The 23,387-nt window shown below is 41.3% G+C and overlaps 2 protein-coding genes across 2 annotated transcripts in view; one reads left to right on the top strand and one right to left on the bottom strand.

Moving 5' to 3' along the window:
* Positions 1–8,025, top strand: part of CXADR (CXADR cell adhesion molecule) — a 61,753-nt gene extending 53,728 nt beyond the window's left edge. Inside the window, exon 8 of the mRNA XM_084872604.1 lies at positions 2,070–8,025. Within this exon, the coding sequence (XP_084728730.1) occupies positions 2,070–2,111 (42 nt within the window). The 3' untranslated portion in view covers positions 2,112–8,025. The remainder of the gene's footprint in view (positions 1–2,069) is intronic.
* On the bottom strand, positions 3,206–22,394 carry BTG3 (BTG anti-proliferation factor 3; the record flags this gene model as incomplete). The annotated part of the gene is made up of 5 exons (XM_084872608.1): positions 22,121–22,394; positions 18,635–18,812; positions 14,007–14,144; positions 8,552–8,759; positions 3,206–3,448 (listed from the first exon to the last, which is right to left on the bottom strand). Exons 2-5 carry the CDS (start codon positions 18,805–18,807, stop codon positions 3,206–3,208), a joined length of 762 nt encoding a protein of 253 aa, XP_084728734.1. The 5' UTR covers positions 18,808–18,812; positions 22,121–22,394.
* Between the last annotated feature and the right edge of the window lie 993 nt (positions 22,395–23,387).

Here is a 23,387-nt window from a genome sequence, read left to right as displayed (position 1 = left end):
ACATATTTATGTATTTCAGTTCTCTATTATTTTTGAAACTTTGCTATTTTTTCATATCACTTCATATATATATATATATATATATATATATATATATATATATATTTTTTTTTTTAAATAATTTCTTAGTGATTTCTTCTTCAGTACTTCAACTGTCCTTTAAATTCTTTTGTTTTTCTCTTTCATGGATGCCATGTTTTGTGGAAGCTTAGACCATTAATGGCCTTTTAGGCTTCCTTCTTATGAATAGTTTACTTTTTGAATAATGAGAATTATATGTCATGGGGGCGGAGGGGCATCAGGGTTTTAGAGATGCTTAGGTGGGGCATATCCAAAACAATGTTGGGAACCATTGCTTTAAATGTATTTTAGAACAAGGTGGGAGGTGGATATCAAGTCACAAATATTCTATAGGTAGTTCATCTAATATACAAATTCAAAATTAGCCTTTTCCCCAAAGCACTCTGCCATTTTGCTGTCAGCAGGAATGAGTTAGAAATTTGGGTGATTTTATAGTGACCTAATGTGGAAAGCAATGTCCAATTACCAGGGAATGCCAAAAATACTTCCTTGTCAGTATGGTTAGTATACTTCTGGATTTTTCCAATAAACATGTAATTACGACTAGAGGCCCAGTGCATGAAACCCATATGCACAGGTGAGATCTCTAGGGCTGGCCTGCGACCAAGTCAATCAGGGTCAGGCCAGAGAGGAGGCAACAGTCACTGGTGCAGAAGGAATAGATGCTGGACACTGATGCCACCATTGTTGGCTCTCCGCCACTGCGCTGTTCTCTGCCTCCCCCCTTCCTCCTCTCGCTGCCACACTGCCCGTGGGCAGGCCAGTGGTGGGCCGGTCAGGGCCCGCCAGCCAGGGGGAAGGATGGGACACAGGAGGGAGCTGGCCCTACACACCCCCTGGTGTTCAGTGTACATCATAGCAACCAGTCGCTCTGGTCACTTAGACATCACATAGATAGATACAAAGATACATAGATAGATATAGATAAGATAGTTTAGTAGCCTAGTGCACTAGTGGCCTCGTGCACAGGGATGGGGGTAATGTCCCTCAGCCCAGCGTGCACCCTCTCCAATCTTGGACATTCCTCACAATCTAGGACCACTGGACCTCTGGCCAGGTGGCCTTTTGGCTGGGTGGCACCACAGGCTTACACGCACCCCTGCCGGTGGTCACTCCCAGGTCAGACGGTATGGCGTGCCTGCTTGCAACCCCCGGCCGGCCAGCCTCTGTGCTGGGCAGCGCGGCGGGCCTCTGCACCTCCACTAGTGTCCGTTCGACTGGAGACCACTCCCAGGCCACACCTGACCAGTCCTGACCATTATGGTGTCCAGGCTAATTAGCATATCCCGCTATTATTGTATAGGATGTGAGCAAATTAACAGGACAAATGCTAACTCCCTGATAAAAATACCTAAAACCTACCTGTCACCTTAATAATTGACCACAATCTCCCTTTGTCACCCAAAACTCTTATCCATAATAGCAAGTTTTTAAAAATTTCAGACTTAAGTAAAACTACTCTCCCTTGTGATGCCAGTTACCCCTAGAAAAATAAACTGGTTTGAATAGGCATTCACTATATACAGAGGTAGGCAAAAGTCGGTTTACAGTTGTACAATAATAATACAAGAACAAATTTTCTGTGTACTCACAATTGTAAACCTATTTTTGCCAATCCGTTTTTCAGAGAAAAAAGTATGTTAAAAGTTGTTTATATATAGAACTAGAAAAGTATCTAAGGTTTAAAAATAAGTTTTATGTTGAGATCGCACTTCAATTTTCATACTTCCAAACCTGAGTTATGATTATGACTTAATGTTTGTGCACTTCTCTGATATTATGTCAACAGAACTTACCAGAAAAGAAATGACAGCAGGAATTCAAAATAGCCAAGGTTATCCAATAATGTATTAGCAAATTATGACTTTTTCCGATGTTAAATAATTTAAAGATGTAGAAAATGGGGAAAAGTATTGATCTTAATTCTTTAAAATGTATCCTGGGGGAGAAAAACCCAAATTCTTATCTCTCCTTTTCTCTTTTTGTAGTTCAAGTACACTTACAAGACTGATGGCATTACAGTGGTGTAAATATGGAGGACTGCTGAAGAATCTGAAGTACTGCTCTATTTGGCTTTATTTTGGACCTCTAGTAGACGAACATGTTGCAAAAAAGCAAATGGGCACAGAAATTAAGAGTGGCTGAAAGGAAATTTCTGCTTATGCACTGGCATTACGAACATAAGTCAAATGTCTTATCAAAATTAGTACAGGCCGGTCCTAACCAGTCACTCAGTTGGAGCATTGTCCCATGCACCAAAATGTGGCGGGTTCCATTCCCAGTCAGGGTGCATACATAGGTTGCAGGTTCAATCCAGGGTACAGGAGGCAACTGATGAATATTCCTTTTCCCACCCCCTTCTCCTCCTCCCTCCCCCCCCAAAAAGGGGGAATAAACATTAGTACAGGCCAAATCTTTGGGTAGGAAAGTGTTATATATAGTGACTAATAATTTGAAAGATGTTTTTATGATGTTTATATTTTCAATGAGCTACTACTAATGAATTTTATTCTTTTATATGCATATTTTGCCACTGTTGATTTTGGGAAAAGTATGTTTTTTAAAAGTTGATTTTTTAAAAGGAAAATTAAAAAATTTATTTTTTCTTTGCTAAATATTTAAACAGTCAAGCGAAACATGACCTTTACTCTTTCTCCCTTCTTTTTTATGCACAGAACAGAAGCACACATTGTCATGCCTCAAACTACTTTTTATTTGCAACTACATGATTTCACACAATTCTTCTAAACAATGACATAAAATATATTTCCCTGCGTATAAATAACTTACATACTCTCCATAAAGTAAATGCTCAAAGGTGCTATTATAACAGATCGACCACTCCTACAGTGTTCTCGTATGCAACAGAGTTGATGCACAATATATAAATACTCAAATCCAATATTAAAAACTCAGGCACTTGACTAACTTTAATAAAATTTCTCCAACTATACCAACATATCTAAAGTGCATATATTTTTTAGAAAGATTATTCTCAATAACTTCTTCTATAAAAATAAGTTTGATGGTTTAACCCATCTAACTTTACTACTATGAGTATGAACTTTTAATATGCAGCCAGGCTTATTCTACCTTCTCTCAACACCAATAGAAACAAAAGCAGCTAGTGAGGTGCTAACATGTGAGGATTAATCCAGTGATTCCGGTCACAATGCATTCCAGGAGGAGGCACCCATGTTACTGGAATTGGGCGATATGGTTTATTATTCTTCCTTCCCTGATGTGGATAACCAAATGGAACAGGCGGAGGGTAGTGACACTGATGGCCATTCCCTCGGTACATCCCTGGCTTTTTTCTGGGCATAGGGTGCCACATTGGAAGAGGTGGGAATATTAATTCTGAAATCTGCAGGAAAGAAAACACTAAGTTAATTCAAAGGAAAAATTAGTCATGTGTTATATAAAATTGAGTTTCCAGATTCTTCATTAAAGAAAAAATCACTCACCCACAACCCTAAGAATGATATTCCCATGGTCAAGTCTAAATACAGGGTGGGCCAAAAATAGGTTTACAGTTGTGAGTATGCAACAGAGTTTATTCTTGTATAATTTATTAATTACTGCATTATTTCCAATATGAACATCTGTTAAACAATTTTGGCCCAACCCCATATGTTAAAAACCTTATATATGATAAGTGATTAATAAGTGTTTTCTGAATGAGAATTAATAAACAGAGCAATCTGAGGCAACCAGAAATATTCAAAACACAGAATGAATGGAAGCTTGTAAGGAGGTATCTATTATTTGGGGTAGGCAAAGACTTCTTCCAGGGTACAGAAAAAAACACAAGAAAAAAATTTGATAAATTTGACTGCATTAAAATTTAAAATCTCCCCTATATTTTCTTCTAAAAACAGAAGGCATTTATTTAGCTTTTATTTTTAGGTTTATGACCCCTCTCAAATTATTTTTTAAAATATATTTTATTGATTTTTACAAAGAGGAAGGGAGAGGGATAGAGAGTTAGAAACATCAATGAGAGAGGAACATAGATCAGCTGCCTCCTGCACACTCTCTACTTGGGATGTGCCCACAACCAAGGTACATGCCCTTGACTAGAACTGAACCTGGAACCCTTCAGTCCACAGGCCGACACTATCCACTGAGCCAAACTGGTTAGGGCTCAAATTAATTAAAAAAATATATATATTTTATTGATTTTCTTACATAGAGGAAGGGAGAGAGATAGAGAGCTAGAAACATCGACCAGCTGCCTCTTGCACACCCGCTACCGGGGATGTGCCCGCAACCAATGTACATGCCCTTGACCGGAATCGAACCTGGGACCTTTCAGTCTGTAGGCAGACACTCTACCGCTGAGCCAAACCGGTTTTGGCTCAAATTAATTTTTTAATGTATGGTGTCAGGTAGCAGTTAGGTGCTTTTTAAAAGAAAATATTTCTGTACTCTACTCTGTTACATGAATATATTTGTGTATCTTTAAACCATTACCACTTTTTATTGATAAACATAATGGCTTTATGTGAGGCCTCCAAGTTGATTCTCTTGTAAGTTTTATAATCTATTTTTCTTTTTGGATTCAGATTGATATTGAGTTGAATCTATAGATCAATTTGGGGAGAAATGACATAATTTTCACTTCTTAATTAGTGGAGAGTTATCACTGAAGGTACCTTTAAAAAATACAGACTCCTCAGAAACAAAAACCACAAGCTAAGAATTATTATCCTTACTTTGATAAACCCTTTTTAAAAGTTCTTGGCAAAGCCAGGTTCAAGATAGGAACCTGGGCAGGTAGCTCAGTTGGTTAGAGTATCGTATCCCAATACACCAAGGCTGAGGGTTCGACCCCGTCAGGGCAATTAAGGTAAGGCTCAGTTGTTTGGAGGGGCGTACAGATGTGCAATGGTTGCAGGTTGAACCCCCTGGTCAGGGCACATACAAGACTCAACCAATGAATGCATGAGTAAGTGGAACAACAAATTGATATCTGTCTCTCTTCTCTTTTTCTCCCCCTTCTTCTTTCCCCTCTCTCAAATCAATGAATAGAAAATTGATTAAAAAAAAAAAGTAGATAGGAAGGAAAGATTAAAATTGGCCACTTTCACCAGCTGCCTACAATGGTGTACAAACAGGCTTCTCTGTTCATGAAATTTTTTGTTAGTGGATAAAACGTCAAAGAGAAATGTTTTACTTGAAATGCAAGAGACTTTTATATCCTGATATAATTTTATCCTAACAGTCTCTCAACATGGGGGAAATAAATACGATTTTAAAATAAAATTTAAAAGTCAACTTACTTGTAAAATATTAGAATCAGTTCAATTTGAGACTTACATTTTTGCTTTGTTGACTAACAACAAACAAAATTCTGATATAAAATAGCCACATATATAAATGAACTCCAAGTAATTTATAGTATATAATATACCAGGTGCATGAAACATCACGGGGGAGAGGGGAAAATGTCCCTCAGCCAAGCCTGCATCCTCTCCAATCTGGGACCCCTCGAGGGATGTCCGACTGTCCGTTCCCAACTGCTCACCTGCCTGCATTCCTGATTGCCCTTAACTGCTTCTGCCTGCCAGCCTGACTGATGCCTAACTGCTTTCCTGCCAGGCTGTTTGCCCTAATTGCCCTCCCCTGCAGGCCTGGTCACCCCTAACTGCCCTTTCCTGCAGGCTAGATTGCCCCCAACTGCTCTTCCCTGCAGGCTCGGTCCCAACTTCCCTCCTCTGCCGGCGTGGTCACCCCTAACTGCCCTCCCCTACTGGCTTGATCGTCCCCAACTGCCCTCCCCTGCAAACCTGGTGCCTCCCAACTACCCTCCCTTGCAGGCCATCTTGTGGCAACATGGGGACAGCCATCTTGTGTGTTAGAATGGTCAATTTGAATATTACTTTATTAGTTAGGATAGAGGCCTGGGCCAGCTGGTTTGCCCTGAAGGGTGTCCTGGACCAGGGTGGGGGTTCCCTTGGGGCGAGGGGCGGCCTGGGTGAGGGTACTGTGGTGGTTTGCAGGCCAGCCATGCCCCCTAGCGATCTAAGTGGAGGCCCTGGTATCTGGGATTTATTTATCTTCTATAATTGAAACTTTGTAGCCTTGAGTGGAGACCAAGGCAGGCCAAGGCTGCAGAAGCTTGGCTTCCTCCATGGCCAGGGGCAACTTAAGCCTCCTGCTCTCCAGTTCTATGGCTGCCGCCATTTTTGTTGGAATTTATTTATTTTGTATAATTGAAACTTTGTAGCCTTGAGTGGAGGCCTGGGCCTGCCAGGGTGTGCGGAAAGCTTGGCTTCTTCCATTGTGGAGGAAACCCAAGCCTTCTGCTTGCTCCGTGGCCACAGCCATCTTGGTTGAGTTAATTTGCATACCCACTCCTGATTGGCTTGTGGGTGTGGCAGAGTGATGATTAATTTGCATATTACTCTTTTATTAGATAGGATATCGTGCAGAGAAAAAGAATTTTAGGCAAAGGTCTTAGAAATGATCCCTGAAATACAGCTATTACATTTACTTATGTATATAGGAAATCTTTCAGAAAAAATACAAAAATAGCTGGTAATGAATTATCTCCATAGGAGGGCATAGGACTAGTGGTTGAAGGAAGACTTGTCACTATTATACTTATACTGTTTGTTGTTTTTAAAAGCAGGTGCACATGTTATCTTATAATACACATGTATACATATGTCCCTAGAATGTAATAATCTTCAGAACTATTCTTTCTCTCAAACCTAAGAAGGATAATTCAACTGAAAAATAAAAAATTAAGTTATACTGAAAGAATGTTGATAATATAAATGTATGCTGAATTTAAAGGTCTAGTTTTTCAAACTCAAAACTCTGGTTTCTTACTCTTTTAAGGTCTAAATTTTCATTTCAGTCCAAATCTGACTCTACCATGAACATGGTATGTTTCATTAAGTCTAATTAAGACCAAATTAATAAAAATCTGTGTATTTAAAAGCAAACAATTGCCCTAGCCAGTTTGGCTCAGTGGATTGAGTGTTGGCCTTTGGACTGAGTTCAATTCTGGTCAAGGGCACATGCCTGGGTTATGGACTCGATCCTGGTAGGGGCATGCAGGAGGCAGCCAATCAATGATTCACTCTCACCATTGATGTTTCTAACTCTCTCTCCCTTCATTTCTGAAACCAATAAAAATATATTAAAAAAGAATAATAAAATAAAAGCATATAGTTAGCCCTTGAACAATAGGGATTAGGTGCACCGACCACTCAAAATTATTGATTAAATCTTCAGATGCTCAAATCCTCTAAAATAGTGCAGATTAATGCATAGTGAGTCCTCCACATCCTCTAACTCCCAATCTCGAATCGAAAACAGTATGGGCATTTATTGAAAAAAAAAAAAAAATCTACATGTTGCCCTAGCCGGTTTGGCTCAATAGGTAAAGCATCAGCCTGAGGACTCAAGAGTCCCAGGTTCGATTCCAGTCAAGGGTATGTATCTCAGTTATGGGCACATACCCAGTAGGGAGTGTGCAGGAGGCGGCTGATTGATGTTTCTCTCTCATCGATGCTTCGAACTCTCTATCCCTCTCTCTTCCTCTCTGTAAAAAATCAATAAAAATATATTTAAAAGAAAAAGAAAAAAAAAATCTCCCTGTTGTTCAAGTGTCAACTGTGCTCAAATTAGAAAATATTCATGTACATAATAAGGCTCAACTCAAATGATTTTTTTTTTTTTTTTTACTTAAAAATTTTTTTTTTCTGCCAAGACCGGTTTGGCTCAATGGATAGAGCGTCGGCTTGGGAACTGAAAGGTCCCGGGTTCGATTCCGGTCAAGGGCATGTACCTTGGTTGCGGGCATATCCCCAGTAGGGGGTGTGCAAGAGGCAGCTGATCGATGACTCTCTCTCATTGATGTTTCCAACTCTATCTTTCTCCCTTCCTCTCTGTACAAAATCAATAAAATATATTAAAAAAAAAAAAAAATTTCTGTTGAGAAGTACTGTTATGAATTTTTATAAATATAATAAATGTTCTTTGGCATGTAAGGTATAAACAGTAAATAGTTAAATATAAGTGCATGCATGGTAGCTATGTAACTCTTCAACTTAAAGTGAAGGAGATATTGTTTTGGCTTGAATGAAAAATTAACTGAAATATAATTTAAATTATGGAAAAGTAGAGAACAAAAAAGTTAAACCCAAAGATACAAGTTGGAAGTGTTAAAGACTACAAAAAATGAGTGGTTATTTTTTAGTATAAGAATTTTTAAAAATATCAGAATGTTTTATCACCACGTTCTTTTTTCTCTTCTTGGCCACTCTTTGAAACATGTTTATCTGACTTATTGAATAGTAAAGCAGACCTTTGATAAAGTGACTCAGGATGCCTATTTATATCTCAGAGGAGCCACTTCATGTGGAAAGGCAAGAACTAAGCATCTCAAATCAGAAACCAGAGCAACATGGATTGACTTGGCATGCCCTGCTTCAATATGGTATTTCATGATTACCTGGTACATGGGGCTTGGAGTTGCAGTCACCAAACTGGATTTCACTTCTACCTCCTTACTTGTTTCTTCATCTGAAGAAGAGGATCCTGAATGATAATCAGAGGTAACCTTATCAAGGGCCCTAGTAACTTTCTTAGAGATCTCATCCTTGTTCTCATCCTCATTTTCAAAGCTGGCAACAATAAATGCATTGTTTTTTTCTCCATACCTAAGAATTTAAAAATATATATATAAATAAAAATCTTACAAAAGCTTGAAGTCATAGCAACAAACAAGAAATATCCATAAAAACAATTAAACTAGTCTGGACATGTCAGTGGTCCCAATGCAAAAAAGGAACCCTCTAAGAACTTGATCCTAATATATATTATAGTACCCCAACCCAGATCCCTGCCAATAGGCAGGCCACAATTCTATTCCTGGTCTATTCTCTTGCCCAATTTTCTTTTCTATTAGCTCCTAATAAAAATAGTTAAGAGAAATTCATTGTTTGATTACATTTTGTATGTACCATTAAAGTGGCAATACAGTAAAATCTTCCAATGTATTTTTAACTGACCTCTGATAATGTGGTTCCCAATTATTCAAGTCGGAAATCAACTGAACATTTCCTATGAGATTTAATTTTACCATGATTAATAAAAAAGGGGCCTGTGTTTCCTATATCCACACTGACAAAAATAAAAACTGAGGCAACCGCTGAAATTAAAAACAAAAACAAAACAACACACCTATTATTTAGGAAACAAAAGGTTTTTAAAGCTTGAATTCTACTACTTATCTCATACAGATTCCTATAATAATTGCTCACCACTCATTTTCATTTTTTAAAAAGTAAAACAAGTCTTTTTATCTTCTAAAGTATGATTTAAAAAAAATTTCCTTTATTAATTGGTTTTAGAGAGAGGGGAAGGGAGAAATAACAATTTCTTGTTCCAGCAGAAACAGGTATTTTTAGGGGTAGAAAAGATAGCTTTTAGGAAATTTTAGAAATCAAGGGGACCATGGAAGAAGCACAGGGCTGCAGAGCAGCAAAAGGTATATTTCTATAGACTAGGGGAGCTGAAAAGGTGCAACAGGTACATTCTCTAGAATGAGGGAGCTAGGAACAGCAAAAGGTCTATATTTACAAAATAAAAAGAAGGAAGCCCTTCATCCCGAAGGAGAAGAAGAAAGCCCAAAGGGAATAGGAAAACAGTAAGGAAGGGGCAGGAGAGGTGAGGGGAGAGAACCTTATATGTCCCACGTGAGGTTCAACCTTTGAGTTCAGGTGTTACTAAAGTAACCAGTCCAAGGGAATTTATGCACTGGGCCTCTAGTCCTATCTAATAAAGAGGAAATATGCTAATTGACTGTCATGCCCTCATAGATGGCGGCACCCACAGCCACAAGATGGCGACGCCCAGTCCTCTCGGCCCCATTGGGGTGGCAGGCGCACAGCATGGCCGGGCCCATCCCGCACACCTGCCTCCAGAATCCCCTCAGGCTGGCCTGAGGCCCAGGCAAGCCTCGGATGTCAGCTGCCCAGGGCAAGCCCGAGGTGCAGGCAAGCCTCAAATGGTGGCTGCCTGGCTGCCTGAGGCTCAGTTAACCAGGCCTGGCCAAGGCTTGTGTTGCCAGCAGTGGCAGTAGCAGATGTGTGACGGGCGTCACCTTCCCCTGATCACCGGGTCACTCCCGCCCCCGAGGGCTCCCAGACTATGAGAAAGGGCAAGCTGGGCTGAATAACTCCCCGTCCAGTGCATGAATTTTCATGCACTATAATAAGGTAAAAGGCCTTTGAAAGTCTGTATAGAAATTAAGTAGTCTTATAAGTGAGTTCTGTGTCTTTAAATAGTTGTTCTATCTTCCATTCACACAGACTGAGTTGAGCCATAAATGCTACCTAACTATGGTGGATAATTCCCTTTTCTATTCTTTTTCAGTTTACCTCATAGTCTCTCTAGGCCTCAGTTTCCTATCTTGGGAAGGTGATTCTTGGGCTGGTGATTCTTAATATAAATATGCCTTAAAAGCTGGGCCAAGTTCCTCATAATACAGAATTCATCTATTATAATTTCACAAGTTTACTTAGCATAGGGTTTTAGCAATGGAAATTTACCCTTCTGGCCCCTCCAGCATTTAAAGATTAAATAAATCTTGATATAATCAAAGGTTAATTCATAAGTTAATGTCAATATTAACAATGGACTTAGGCCTACCTTCAGTTTTGCCCATTAATGGAGTCAAAATTCAAGCAAAACAGAAAGGCATGAAAATGGAGAAAAATCAGTCTTTGTAGAAGCAGAAACCTAAATCAAGGGCAGACATCTAATGATTGAAGGATCAGTTGTATTAACTCAGATTTCTTTGACATGAAATTTCAATTAGGTTCTGCAACTTTCCCTTTGTAGTATATACTTTTGGTATGAGTGGTCTCTTCAGTAATATTAGAATGTGTAGTTAATTCCTTAGAATTAGTAGTGAACAATTTTTAAACTTTCCATTTTTCAATGACACATTACTAAAACAATAAGGCCAATTTAGTTAATCTGAAACATATCAACAGTATCCAATGCTCTTTATCAGGAAAAGAAAGAATTATAGAAATTACCATTTTTTCCCCCTTCTACTCCTATCTCATCACCAATTTATTTATTTAAATAATTCTTTATTGTTGAAAGTATTACATATGTCCCTCCCCCACATTGACCCCTTCAGCCCCCCGCCCCGAGCCTTCAGCACCCTATTGTCTTTGTCCCTGGATTATGCATATAGGCATTCAAGGTCTTTAGTTGATTACCACCACCCACCACCCGCCTTCCCTCTGAGATTCTGCACTCTGTTATTTTTTTAAAGGTACAGAAATATACTGAGTAGATAATAAAGCTGCCAGATCTTCCTTATTGGAAAGAACTGTTATGTATTCTGTACCCTCTCAAATATTTCACTAAGTAATAACCTTTTAAAGTATATAACACTTGGCCCCCTTCCAATACTTTATCCTGATGGAGTAATTCAGACTATGAAGAATGTTCTCTTTCAGTGCATTTCAATTTTTTCATAACCTTAGCTAGTCTCTAGTTATTATTAGTTATTGAGTAATTATTTTTAATGAATCATATTTATTCAATTATGTAACTAACTGCTAGATCATATTTGTTTTAATTTTCAGAATATTTCTTTCCAGTTTTGGTCCAAAAGCACTATCTCAATCTTCTCTATTAACCTACAGTATAACTTCTACTCAATTACTAACCATCTTTCATTTTGGGAGTTCTATTATCATTAAATCACCATATTCTGAAGGCGAAGTGAAGAAAAGAAATCATATCACAGCTAACATTTGGCAGAATTTTAATCATATATAAATTAGAAGTCTACTGAATGTAAAGATTTTTTTATATTAAGCAGATGAAAGCACAGTAATTTTTCATTATCTGGCCAAGTAATGAGGTATTCACTTAAGCAGAATGTCCACATAACTAAAGCTTTTATCTTCAGGTGCCAAGACTTAGTTTAAACATTTCAAATAATTATGTCCAAAATGTTTATATAATTATAGGACTTCTTAAACATCTTTGGACATAGAAACTTTCCCCTAATGATTTAAGATCATTGTATTAAACATTCATTTAATACATTTGTACTAACTCTTCAGCTTTTTCGCTTCCGCCTCTATGTTAAACTATATGACCTTTTTTTATTTTGTAGCTTGAATAGTATGAACCACCTTTCAAATGATATTGTAATTTTTTATTAGTTGAAAACTACATAACTACTTCAAGAACTGTGTTAAAATAAGAGTCAATCAGGATCTAAATGTGGGCCTAATAAAAATGCAAGCAATTCAATATAGTAACTTTGTGAGAGTTATTTCTTGTATACTGAGCTCTTCTGGAAGGTCCAGTGGCCAGTCTTTACAGTCTGACCCTGGCTTTACTTGAGTCCTTTTTTAGTCCCAGAATCTAAATTGTTTGACTTTCTTAGACCAAAATTTGAGATGTCTTGCTCTTCCTTTTCCTAACTGAGAAGAAGGGAGTGTCAGAGAATCTACTACCTATGCCTGGTTTCCCAAAACAGCAGCTAATAAACAGGCAGCTCCAGGGCAGTCCAGACAATTCAGTGAAAGCAAAGTCATGTATTTTTTTGGTACAACATGTCTTTATCTCCTCTTTCTCTGTCGGAGATCAGGTCATAGGTATCCTATCCTATATTAATAAAAGGCTAGTATGCAGATTGTTCCTTCAACCAGGAGTTTGACCAGGAGTTCAACCACGGGTCAGAATGGGTCAGCCAACCACTCATGGCCCCTCCCCAGGCCAGCCCAGCCTGATCAGGGCAGGCTTGGACCCCACCTGTGCATAAATTGGTGCACTGGGCTTCTAGTTATTAATATGTATCTTTGAAATTTATTAGGATTGCATCATAAAGCATCTTTACTACAGTCAACAGGTGAACTGTATCTCAAAATTAAAGGAACAACTGTAGGAAATTATTCACAGAGGGTTCCAAGCATCTGTTCATCCTGTTCCTCCTGCCTGGAAATGTCCTTCCCACCTTGTCATCTAGTCAACTGCAAATATCCTTCTCCAATCAGCTCAAGTATCACCTACTCACTACTCTTTTCAGCACTCAGCAGAGCAGTTATTTTCTCCATTGTGCCATCAACTGACTGCATTTTGTACATATTTTTATTTTAGCACAAACCATACTGTTATAAGCTGCTTATTCTTTCTTCTAATTTATTACACTTTTAACTACCTAAAAGACAAATGCCACTTTGATTTTTAAAAAACCACCACTAAGAATGCCTGGCTCACAATGAATGTTTTTAGAATGAACAAAGTGCAATTAAACTTCAGACCCAACACTCACCTTTTACAATTCTGCTCATTAGAGTACAAAAAATAATTTTCATTATGAAAACAAAACCATGAAATATCACTTAAAAATCAAAAAGGGAGGCAAGAGTAGAAGCAAACAAAAACAAAGACCAACCAAAAGTTACCCAGTATTATTTGGGATTAGCTCCTTTCCTAATTTGAAGAGGGGAAAGCCAAGGACACCACCAATGAAAGAAGACATTACAATTAATGTATAAGACCTTCAGCATTCTAGGTCTCTAAATTTTACTTATTTTTTCTCCCCCATTTTTTTTATTAAGGTATTATATGTGTATATATCTTACCATTGCCCCCCTCCTAAGTTTTACTTCTTGATCTATAATAAACTTCTTGGCAAAGCTTTATAAAAACCCTGTCCAATCAGTTTATGAATTTCTTTAGCTACAAAACAAGAATGTAACCAGTCTTTCATTATCACCTCCAGAAACGTACTTTATAAAACCCACATCTGAAAATCCAAGCAACCAACTTCTGGCCATAAAAACACACAAGCAGGCAGTCCCTGAAAGAATTTCATAATGTCAATTCCAGCATGGTAATCAGTTCAGTCACCAAGTTAAAAAACTCACCGACAGCACACCTCACATGGGTCCACCCACAGAGTGAGTTCCTTTGGCAAGCCCAGGTCACTGTACAAAATACAGCTATTCTCACAGGCTTTCAAGACATCAGGATCAACTCTCTGAAACTTATTGACACGAATGCACCTACAAAAAAGTGGAATAATATTAATTGCTTTACTTCAATCATAACCATAAGCCTTGTTATATCTTTAGTATTTGCCAACATGAAAAAAAACAAAACAAAACAAAAAAACCCTGGCAGAGAACTCCATAGTGTATGTATCTTGCACAGATAATAAATATGAACTAAAGGCAAAGAGCAGCATCAACAAGACTACCCAGCCTGGTAAAAAGTAAAGGGCATCTGTGAGCCCAGGAAAATCATTAGAACTGGCTCTCCTTCATTTTACCTAGAGACCACTAAATGAGTAAGGAGTATTAAAGTTGCATGAAATTATTTAAAGCTCTGAAGGTAAAGTTTTAATAGGCCAAGTTTACATATTAGCAAAACCTCTTACAACAAAAGACCTCAACCAATATTTCAAATAATATGTAGAAATCCTTATGACAAATTTTGATCTGTCATGATCTTACATATACATCCCAGTTAATAAGATAAGTGTTAAGCCGAAACCTGTATGGTTCAGTGGATAGAGCGTCAGCCTGTGGACTGAAGGGTCCCGGGTTGGATTCCAGTCAAGGGCATGTACCTTGGTTGTGGGCACATCCCCAGTAGGGGGTGTGCAAGAGGCAGCTGATTGATGATTCTCTCTCATCAATGCTTCTAACTTTCTATCCCTCTCCCTTCCTCTCTGTAAAAAATCAATAAAAAAAATAAAATAAAATAAATAAAATAAAGTCATTAATTAAAAAAAAGTTAAAAATTATGTCCTTTGCCTTACCTATAACTTTTCTATAAAAATAGAATCAAGTCAAAAACACCGAACCATTCATATCACATACCTAACATTAAAATATAATACAAAAGTGTTATTGGCTTATTTCATTTAACTGCTGTTATGCAAGGGTTTTCTTTATTTTTAATAGCTGTCAAAATAAGTGAAAGGATTTCTAAAACAATAGTCTCTGTTTCATTATTTTTGAACTTAACAAATATATCTACTGAACAGAATGTTCAAAGATGGCTCCCAGTACAAATGCAAAAATACATGTTAAAATAAGCATTCTTACAGAAAAAAGGTAGCTACAATGAAAGTATTTATTGCCAACAACTAAGAAATCAATTAAGATAATCTAGGTCTGAGTATTAGTGCTAGTAACTTATTTATTGGGTGAATTTAGATTAAGTCCTTTCATCTCCTCCTCAGACCCAAAGCTCTAAATATGGAAAATACACCTGGCTGGTGTTATTCAGTAGAGCGCCGGCCTGGGCACCAAAGGGTCACAGTTCAATTCCTGGTCAATTCCCCATATCTGGATTGCAGGCTCCATCACCACCCCAGGATTCATGTGGGAAGCAGTCAATCACTGTCTCATATTGATGCTTCTCTCTCTCCTCTGTCCCTCTCTCTCTTTTCCTCCCTCCTTTCTACTCTCTGTGAAAAGCAATGGAAAAAATATCTTCATGTGAGGACTAACCAAAAATAAATAAATATGGAAAATACAATGTAAATGACAAATAGTAATTACACCATAAATGCAATGACATCAATAATGTTTTTAAAAGAAATTATTAGTTGATTTGTATTTCCCTTTAAACAGTGAAAAAATCCTCAGCTGATAACAACTAATATGCATATCTAAATAATAATACAGTGTAGACCCCCTAGAACAAAAAGGGTTGGAATTGCTCCTTTCCTTATATGCAAATTTTTTTCAGTAAGTACTTGTACACTATTTTCATCTGTGGTTGAAAAAGTTCATTTTTAAAAAAATATATTTTATTGATTTTCCACAGAAAGGGAGGGAGAGGGATAGAGAGCTAGAAACATCAATGAGAGAGAAACACTGACCAACTGCCTCCTGCACACCCCCTACCAGGGATGTGCCCGAAACCAAGGTACATGCCCTTGACCAGAATCGAACCTGGGACCTTTCAGTCTGCAGACCAACACTCTATCCACTGAGCCAAACCGGTTTTGGCGAAAAAGTTCATTTTTATTAAATAGCATCCTATTCTGTCTGTACCTATCTTAACATCATTAACAATTTAGCAAATTTAAAGTGAAAAAAATATTTTACAGCATGTAAGATGCTCTTTGTTCCTTTCTGTAAGATGGTTCGTTGTACATTCTAATGTTTAAGTTGATTCAAAAGTCCCATGTGCCCTAGAATCAAAGGGATTTAAAAGTAAAATCTTAGATAATTGTGTTTTTGTTATGTACAAGTAGAGTGATGTAGGTTCTAAGCTTAAAAAAAAATATATGTAAATAGAGTTGAGATTCTGCTTCAACAAAATTTATATATCTTACATATTTTTTGCTGTTTTTCACTCTCTATATATGTGACTACATATCCATTAACCACTCTTCAAATACAGGATTTCTTTTTAAAGTAGCATAAAAATAGTCTATCAATTACTCATTGTTACCAATTTCATTTCCAATTATGAAGTGTAAGAACATCCATATTCATACACAGTATGCATTTCTGATTATGTTTCTAGAATACATTTATAGGAGAAACTGTTCAAGAGTATGAGTATTTTTCCAGATCTTGATAATGCCAAATTGTCCTCCAAAAGCATCTCATACTTGTATATTGCAGAGAAACAATCTTAATTTATAAGCACTTTAGAAGAAAAAGAATATGTCCAACCTACTCTATGGATCGAAAAGTATACAAACTCTGGTTTAATCCTATAATCTATTCGTTTTTATAGTAGTAACGACCCACCATTAAGTCTAATAGTTTTCTACTTCAAAGATGGCTTAAAAATGACTTAATAATGACACTTCTGATCACATGCCAATTTAATCCTGTTTGGCTAACTTTTTCTCCTCAAGTTTTTAGAAGTAATGGAAGTGAAATTATATACTGTCTGACCTTTAAGCATTTACTTGACAGTGTCTCCTTTTTCAGTAATATCAGTAATAGTATGGTGGCTTGGCAGTTCCACATGCCTTCATCAATGTCATTATACCAGTGTAAGCCTCAACAGCTCTAACACACAAAAGCTGTTCATTCTATCAATAATGATGTGCAAAAAACAACTAAGAGAATCAAGTAACAAGATAAAAAGTAACTTGAGTCTACTTTATATAGAACATCCACATTTGCACTTTAACTTAACACATTTTCCAATTTACTAGGAAACTTTTTTGGGTAAAATTGAAAGAGAAAATATATCAATCACTTTGATTTTCTTTTCCATAGAACACAGGCTCATCTAGCTTTTAGCAAATGAGAAATATACAAATCATATTTTCACTTCCCTTGTTGATTCTTTCAATAGTCTTGTACTTACAAGAACTCAATTTTTACATCAAAGAAGTGCTGGTTTGTGGAAGAAACTTTGGGGGCAGCAATATGCATAAGTAAAAGAATTTCTGAAATCATGATAGCCACACTTCTCCTTTTCTTTTTTGTGGCCACATCCACAAATGGGGCAAGTTTTGACAGACAAGTTTAGCAGGACATTTTCAACCTAGGTTCCCAAGCGGTCACATCAATACTAGGGAGTGAGCATGCTAGGACATGTTCTGTAAGAGTCTGTTCTTCTTTACTTTATGCTGTAAATGTAACGTCAAACCAAAGTACAACAGACAGCTTCAAGTGAAAATTACCTTCTCCCTCAGAGCCAAGGTAGTGGTCACACCTTGGTATATAGAAAGCCCATAAGGATTTAGGTTAGTTAGACCTGAGTTCAAGTCTCAGAGCTAATATTTAACAGTTATGAATCTTAGGTAAGATACCTTCATATATAAAATAGTTACACTGGCTTCTACAATAAAGAATTATGTGTAGTGCCCTAACCGGTTTGGCTCTGTGGATGGAGCATCGGCCTGCAGACTCAAGGGTCCCATGTTCGATTCTGGTCAAGGACATGTACCTTGGTTGCAGGCACATACCCAGTGGTGAGTGTGTAGGAGGCAGCTAATCGATGTTTCTCTCTCTGTCCCTCTCCCTGTCCTTCACCCAGTAAAAGATTAATAAAACATATTTGAAAAAAAAAATTATGTGTAGTGTAAGAACAATTCTTCCTGTATCAAGAACGAATTAGGTGTCTAATAAGCTTAGTTCCCGTTTGCTATAAAATTTGTTTTTTTGAAAAAACATGTAACATATAATTTACTTTTAGATTCAGGAGACTCATTTCTTTCAACTCCTACCATGCACCTTTATGGATGAGTTTTGGTGGGCCCCAGAATTGTGAAAAACACCAAGTACCTGTGAGATAGAGTACACACTCAATCAGGAGCAAACTATAACTACAAGAAGACTAACTCCTGGTAGACTAACTTTTGGAAGCTCCCAAGTCTAGGCAGGGGGATTCCAACAGCAAATACATATATTTTCAAATAAGTAGAGAAAAAAATACCAAGACACCTCAGAGTTCTGTATCTTGCAGATAAACTATGAAAGGCATGTACTGGACACCCTGTAGTCCTTTGGCTTTGTACTAATTCTAGGAGCTGATCAGCTTCTTCACTTAATCCAGTCTAATCCTTTACCTGTAGGCCTGTCCTTTTGATGGTTTTTCAGGATACCAATGATTTTTATATTTTTCTTGAAGTATCAGAGTCAATTTCTCAGCAAACCTCTCAACTGCTTCTTTTTTCAACTTATCATGTTTTCGAACTAGCCTTGTGAAAAAGAAGACAACGGCAGCAATTTCATTCTTCATCTTTCCTGCAAAGATAAAATAGTTTTTCTCAAAACAAAACATAAAAAACTGGGAGCTAAAGCTCTGCAAAATATCACTCCTTGCAGCTCCCCTTCCTCCTTCCAATTTTATCTTGTTTCATTGGCTCATATCTGAAGTAGAGAACAATCACTACTTTATGCCATAAAGATCTTATAAAATACTGTTAAAAATATTATCACTTAGCTCTTTGAAAAAACTCAGTAAAGAGAACACACCAAATTATTCCCATTGGTTAAAATAAAATCAGAGATATCAAAGAGAGGTACTATAATAATACAACTATATAGTTTTTACTCAATGTGTCAATATTTAGTTGCAATAACTTAAGTTTAAAAGTCTGTAAAATGAATAATTTGAATTTTGAAACACACTACTTTAAAATTCGGTATTGTAGAGTTATTATATTATACAAAACAGTTTGGCATTCCTAAAAGGTTAAATATAGGGTTACCAGCCCGGCCTGCACCCTCTCTAATCCAGGAACCCTCGAGGGGATCAGGCCTAAACTGGCAGTCGGACATTCCTCTCACAATCCTGGGCTGCTGTTTCCTAATCACTCACCTGCCTGGTCGCCCCTACCTGCTTCTGCATGCTGGCCTGGTCACCCCTAACTGCCCCCCTGCCAGCCTAGTCACCCCCAACACCCCCCCTCTGCCGGCCTGGTCGCCCCCAACTCTGCGCCCCGCTGGCCTCGTCACCCCATGCAATCTGCTGTTCAGTCATTTGATTGTCCCTCACTAACCCCCCTGCCAAAGCCAGCGTGGTTGTAGGCAGCCATCTTGTGAGGGTGCGAGGGTCAATTTGCATATTACCTCTTTATTATATAGGATCCTAAAATAGACTGTGGTAATGGCTGTACAACTCTCTGAATATACTAAAACCAACAAACTGTACATTTTAAATATAAGAATTATATGTGAATTATATTTCCATAAACCTGCTATACTAAAGAAAAAAATTCAGTATGGAGTGTCTGTAAGGATTCTTTTAGGAATCTAAATAGTATGCAAAACAAAAAAAAGAGTGGGTTTATCAGAACATATTTAAGAGGATGAAAACTCTAGTTCATCTATAGAAAATCAAACTAAAATAATCAGAAATTTAGCTGCATTTAGGAAATGCCTCAAGGAGAAATCTTTAAATGGCAGATCTGATTTATCATTGATTAATCCATAAAGGCAAAAACAACCTTGTCCTGGGGTTGTTTCAATGTAGATTCTGTCTTTATGCGATGAGCTCATTCACTTGGCTGCTATAAGTAACCTGGAGTTATTCAGATGCTGCATTTACTAAGTAGCCAATTATTAAAGACTTACAGCCTCTGCTATGTTTCATATAAAACCTGACTAACCTGATAGCTTGTGTTCTCACACATTCAAAAAGTAAAGGTGATTCTGTTAGCTTCCTTTTTTTTTTTTTTTCTTAAACCTGCTCCTAAAAGTCCCTCTTCATAACATGAGTCCTTTACTTCTTGTGCACATTCAAACAAGGGATCTCACTGTGAAATAAATGCTATATAGTTATCTGAGAGGTGTGCTGGCGCCTTAGCCACCCTGATCCTGGATGGGAAGACACCCAAGCCCTGGAATCCTAGAATGCCAAATCCACTCTCTATGGCCAGCCACCAGGCCCCAGGTGCAGGCACACACACACACATCCATCCAGCCTTCCACCACTGCGGGCAGCCTCCTCTTGAAAAACAAACGGGAGCCATTTCCACTTTATAAAGCTTTACTTAGACACAACCCACGCTAGGATGGAAGGGAAAACCCAATGCAACTTAAATACATGGTTTGGGATAAAAGCTGCTGATGGAACCACCGTTAGCCTCTGGTCCCACCAAACAAAAACAAGGAACCACACTCGGAGAAATGGACAGCATGGGTCACTAGATCATTCCTCCTCCTTCATCAAATTGCCCAGCTGGGCTCTCCATATCCCGAGCTTTTGGGATTTTTGTCCCTCCTCCCCTCTTATTTTTGCTCTGTTCCATATCAAAAAAGAAGAGGAAGGAAACAACCACTTAGTGGCTGCTGGTGGTGGTAACACAGGGTGAGTCATATAGGAATTACTTATTTTTTTTTCGGGTTCAGTTTAAGGGAGCGATGATGCCTGGAAGGGCTGGAACAGGAGAACCAGGAGGTACACGAGGGAGGGTCACCCCGTCCGTCAGTCAGTCAGTCAGTCAGGGAGCGAGGCGCCAGCCGCCGGCGGGGGGGCCCCTCGGACCCGGGCACCTGGAGGAGGTGTCGGGGCCGCGATGCCTCCTCCCACACGGAGCTCCATTCGCAAGGCCGCCCGGTGATGTCACCCCGGGACGTCGTCACCGCGGCGGCCGCCCCGCAAGTTGCACTTTGTTCCGCGGGGTCCTCGGCTCTGGGGGGGGGGGGTGCGCCCCCCACCCTCAGGGAGGCCCCGCCCTGGCCCCCGGGGCCGGGAACTTCGTGCTTTTCCCTCCCCCGGGGCCGTTCCCGCAAACAGTACAGTACCTTTCCCGCTGGCCGTCCCCGAGGCGGGGCGGGAGGGGGCGCCCGGAGACCCCGGGGCTGAGGCGGCGGCGGCGGCGGCGCGGGACGCCCCCCTCGGGCCGACTAACCCCTCAGACCCCGCGGCTGAGGCGCCCCCCACACACCCCCAAACCCCCATCCTCCGCTCGGTCCCCTGGGCGTGCGGAGCCGGCACCCACCCCTCCCGCTCCCCCGGGACCGGCCGCCGGGCTCTCCCCGAGTTCAGGGGGCAGGCCCACCCCCCACATACACACACCGCCCGGCAGGGGGCGCCCTCCTCCGGCCAGCCCGCCCCCTGCCGGCTCCGGCTCCGGCTCCGGGTCCGGGTCCGGGCTCCGCGGGGCCTGGCTCGAGGCCGGCCCCCGGCGCGCCCCCTCGGACGGAGGGTCCGGGCTCCGGAGCGCGGGCGGCGGGCGGCGGGCGGCGGGCGGGCGGGAGGAAGGGGCAGGGCGGCCGCTCGCCCCGAGGAGGAGGGCGCCGCGCGGTGGAAACGTGGCAGCAGCCGGGAGGCGGCGTCTCCTCCGTCCCGGTCCCGACCCCGACCCCGATCCCGCCGAGGGGGCCCCTCCGACCCCCGGAACCCTCGCCGGCCGCCCCCGCGGGCCCCGACCCCTTGCTTCGCGCCGAGCCGGAGCCCATGCAACCAGGCTGGACCCCGCACTCCCCCCGGGCTCCCCAAGGAGCCACATCGACGTGGCCGCGGGGGCGCCCGGGCCCCCTTTATCCCCCTGAAGACCTCAGCCCCCAACATGCCCGCCTCCCTCCCCCCGGCCCGGTCTCCTCACCGTCACCGCCGCCGCCGCCGCTCTGGGGCCGTAGACTCGGCGGCCCCGACCAACTCCGGGCGGGGAACCGCGGGCTCCGCCTCAGGGACGGAGGGGGGGGACCCCGCTTCTCGCGGCGGCCCGAAGCGCAGCAAGCCCGGTGCGGCTCGCGCGGCTCCCGCGTCGTCGGGCGGGCGGGCGGGCGCGAGCGGCGAGCGCAGCCTGAGGTGAGGCGGCGCCGGGGGCTCCGGGCCGGAAGAGGGGAGGGGCGCTGACCCGGGAAAGGGTTGGCGCCGCGCGGGACGGGCTCGCGCGCCTGGGGGGCGGGGCCTAGGGCGGGGCTTCGCCGAGGCCACGCCCCCGGAGCCCGAGGAGCGAACGCCCCCGCGCGGCCCTAGTCCGACGGCGAGGACCGCCCCGCGCCCCCTGGTGAGACCTGTTCTCCGGGGCCGAGCTCGTCCCCCGCCGCCGCCTCCCTATTGGCTGCAGACCCATTCCTACCGCCTCCCTATTGGCTGCAGATCCCACCGAGCTCATCCCTACCGCCTTCCTATTGGCTGCAGACCCTCCAGCCTGGGCTGCCTGGGCATCACCGGCTTCCCTCTTTGCTCTCTTCTGTCCCCCCCCCGCACCCCCAACCTGAGCCCTGGCAGCTTCTGTGTTGGGAGTGCAAGTTCTGCATCCAGCTCTGCAGGGCTCATTTCTCTCTCTCTCTCTCTTTTTTTTTTTTTTGGGGGGGGGCCCCCCGCATAGACTTAAACCTTGTTTATTTGGCCGGTGTGAGCCTTTGAGTTTATTTATTTATTTATTTTTAAGTTTATTGATTTTTTACAGAGAGGAAGAGAGAGGGATAGAGAGTTAGACACATTGATGAGAGAGAATCATCTATCAGCTGCCTCCTGCATGCCCCACTGGAGATGTGCCCGCAACCAAGGTACATGCCCTTGACAGGAATCGAACCCGGAACCCTTCAGTCCGCAGGCCGATGCTCTATCCACTGAGCCAAACTGGTTTCGGCCTCTATTTCTCTAGATGCAGGGCTTGCTGTGGGGGCAGGGAGGCCATGGGGATCTGAGAAGGGAGACTTGGGTAATGGGCTCTGGCCCTCCACCTTCTCAGGCTCATCGTGCTATGTTTTAGGTCCAGTTGGGCCCTCCCCCTGCTGGACAGGTGGCCCCCTCAGACACACCTCTCACTGACTGGTGTGTCCCTCGGCCCTGGCCCTGAGCCAGGCCCTGAGCCCAGGGTCTTGCATACAGGAGGGCTCCTGGGGTGTTGACTGAAAGAA

This window comes from Pipistrellus hanaki (assembly GCF_964339955.1).
Source record: "Pipistrellus hanaki genome assembly, chromosome: 2".
Taxonomy (NCBI): Eukaryota; Metazoa; Chordata; class Mammalia; order Chiroptera; family Vespertilionidae; genus Pipistrellus; species Pipistrellus hanaki.
The sequence above is the reverse complement of the archived record's forward strand: the minus strand, read 5'-3'. Positions and strand labels throughout refer to the sequence as shown.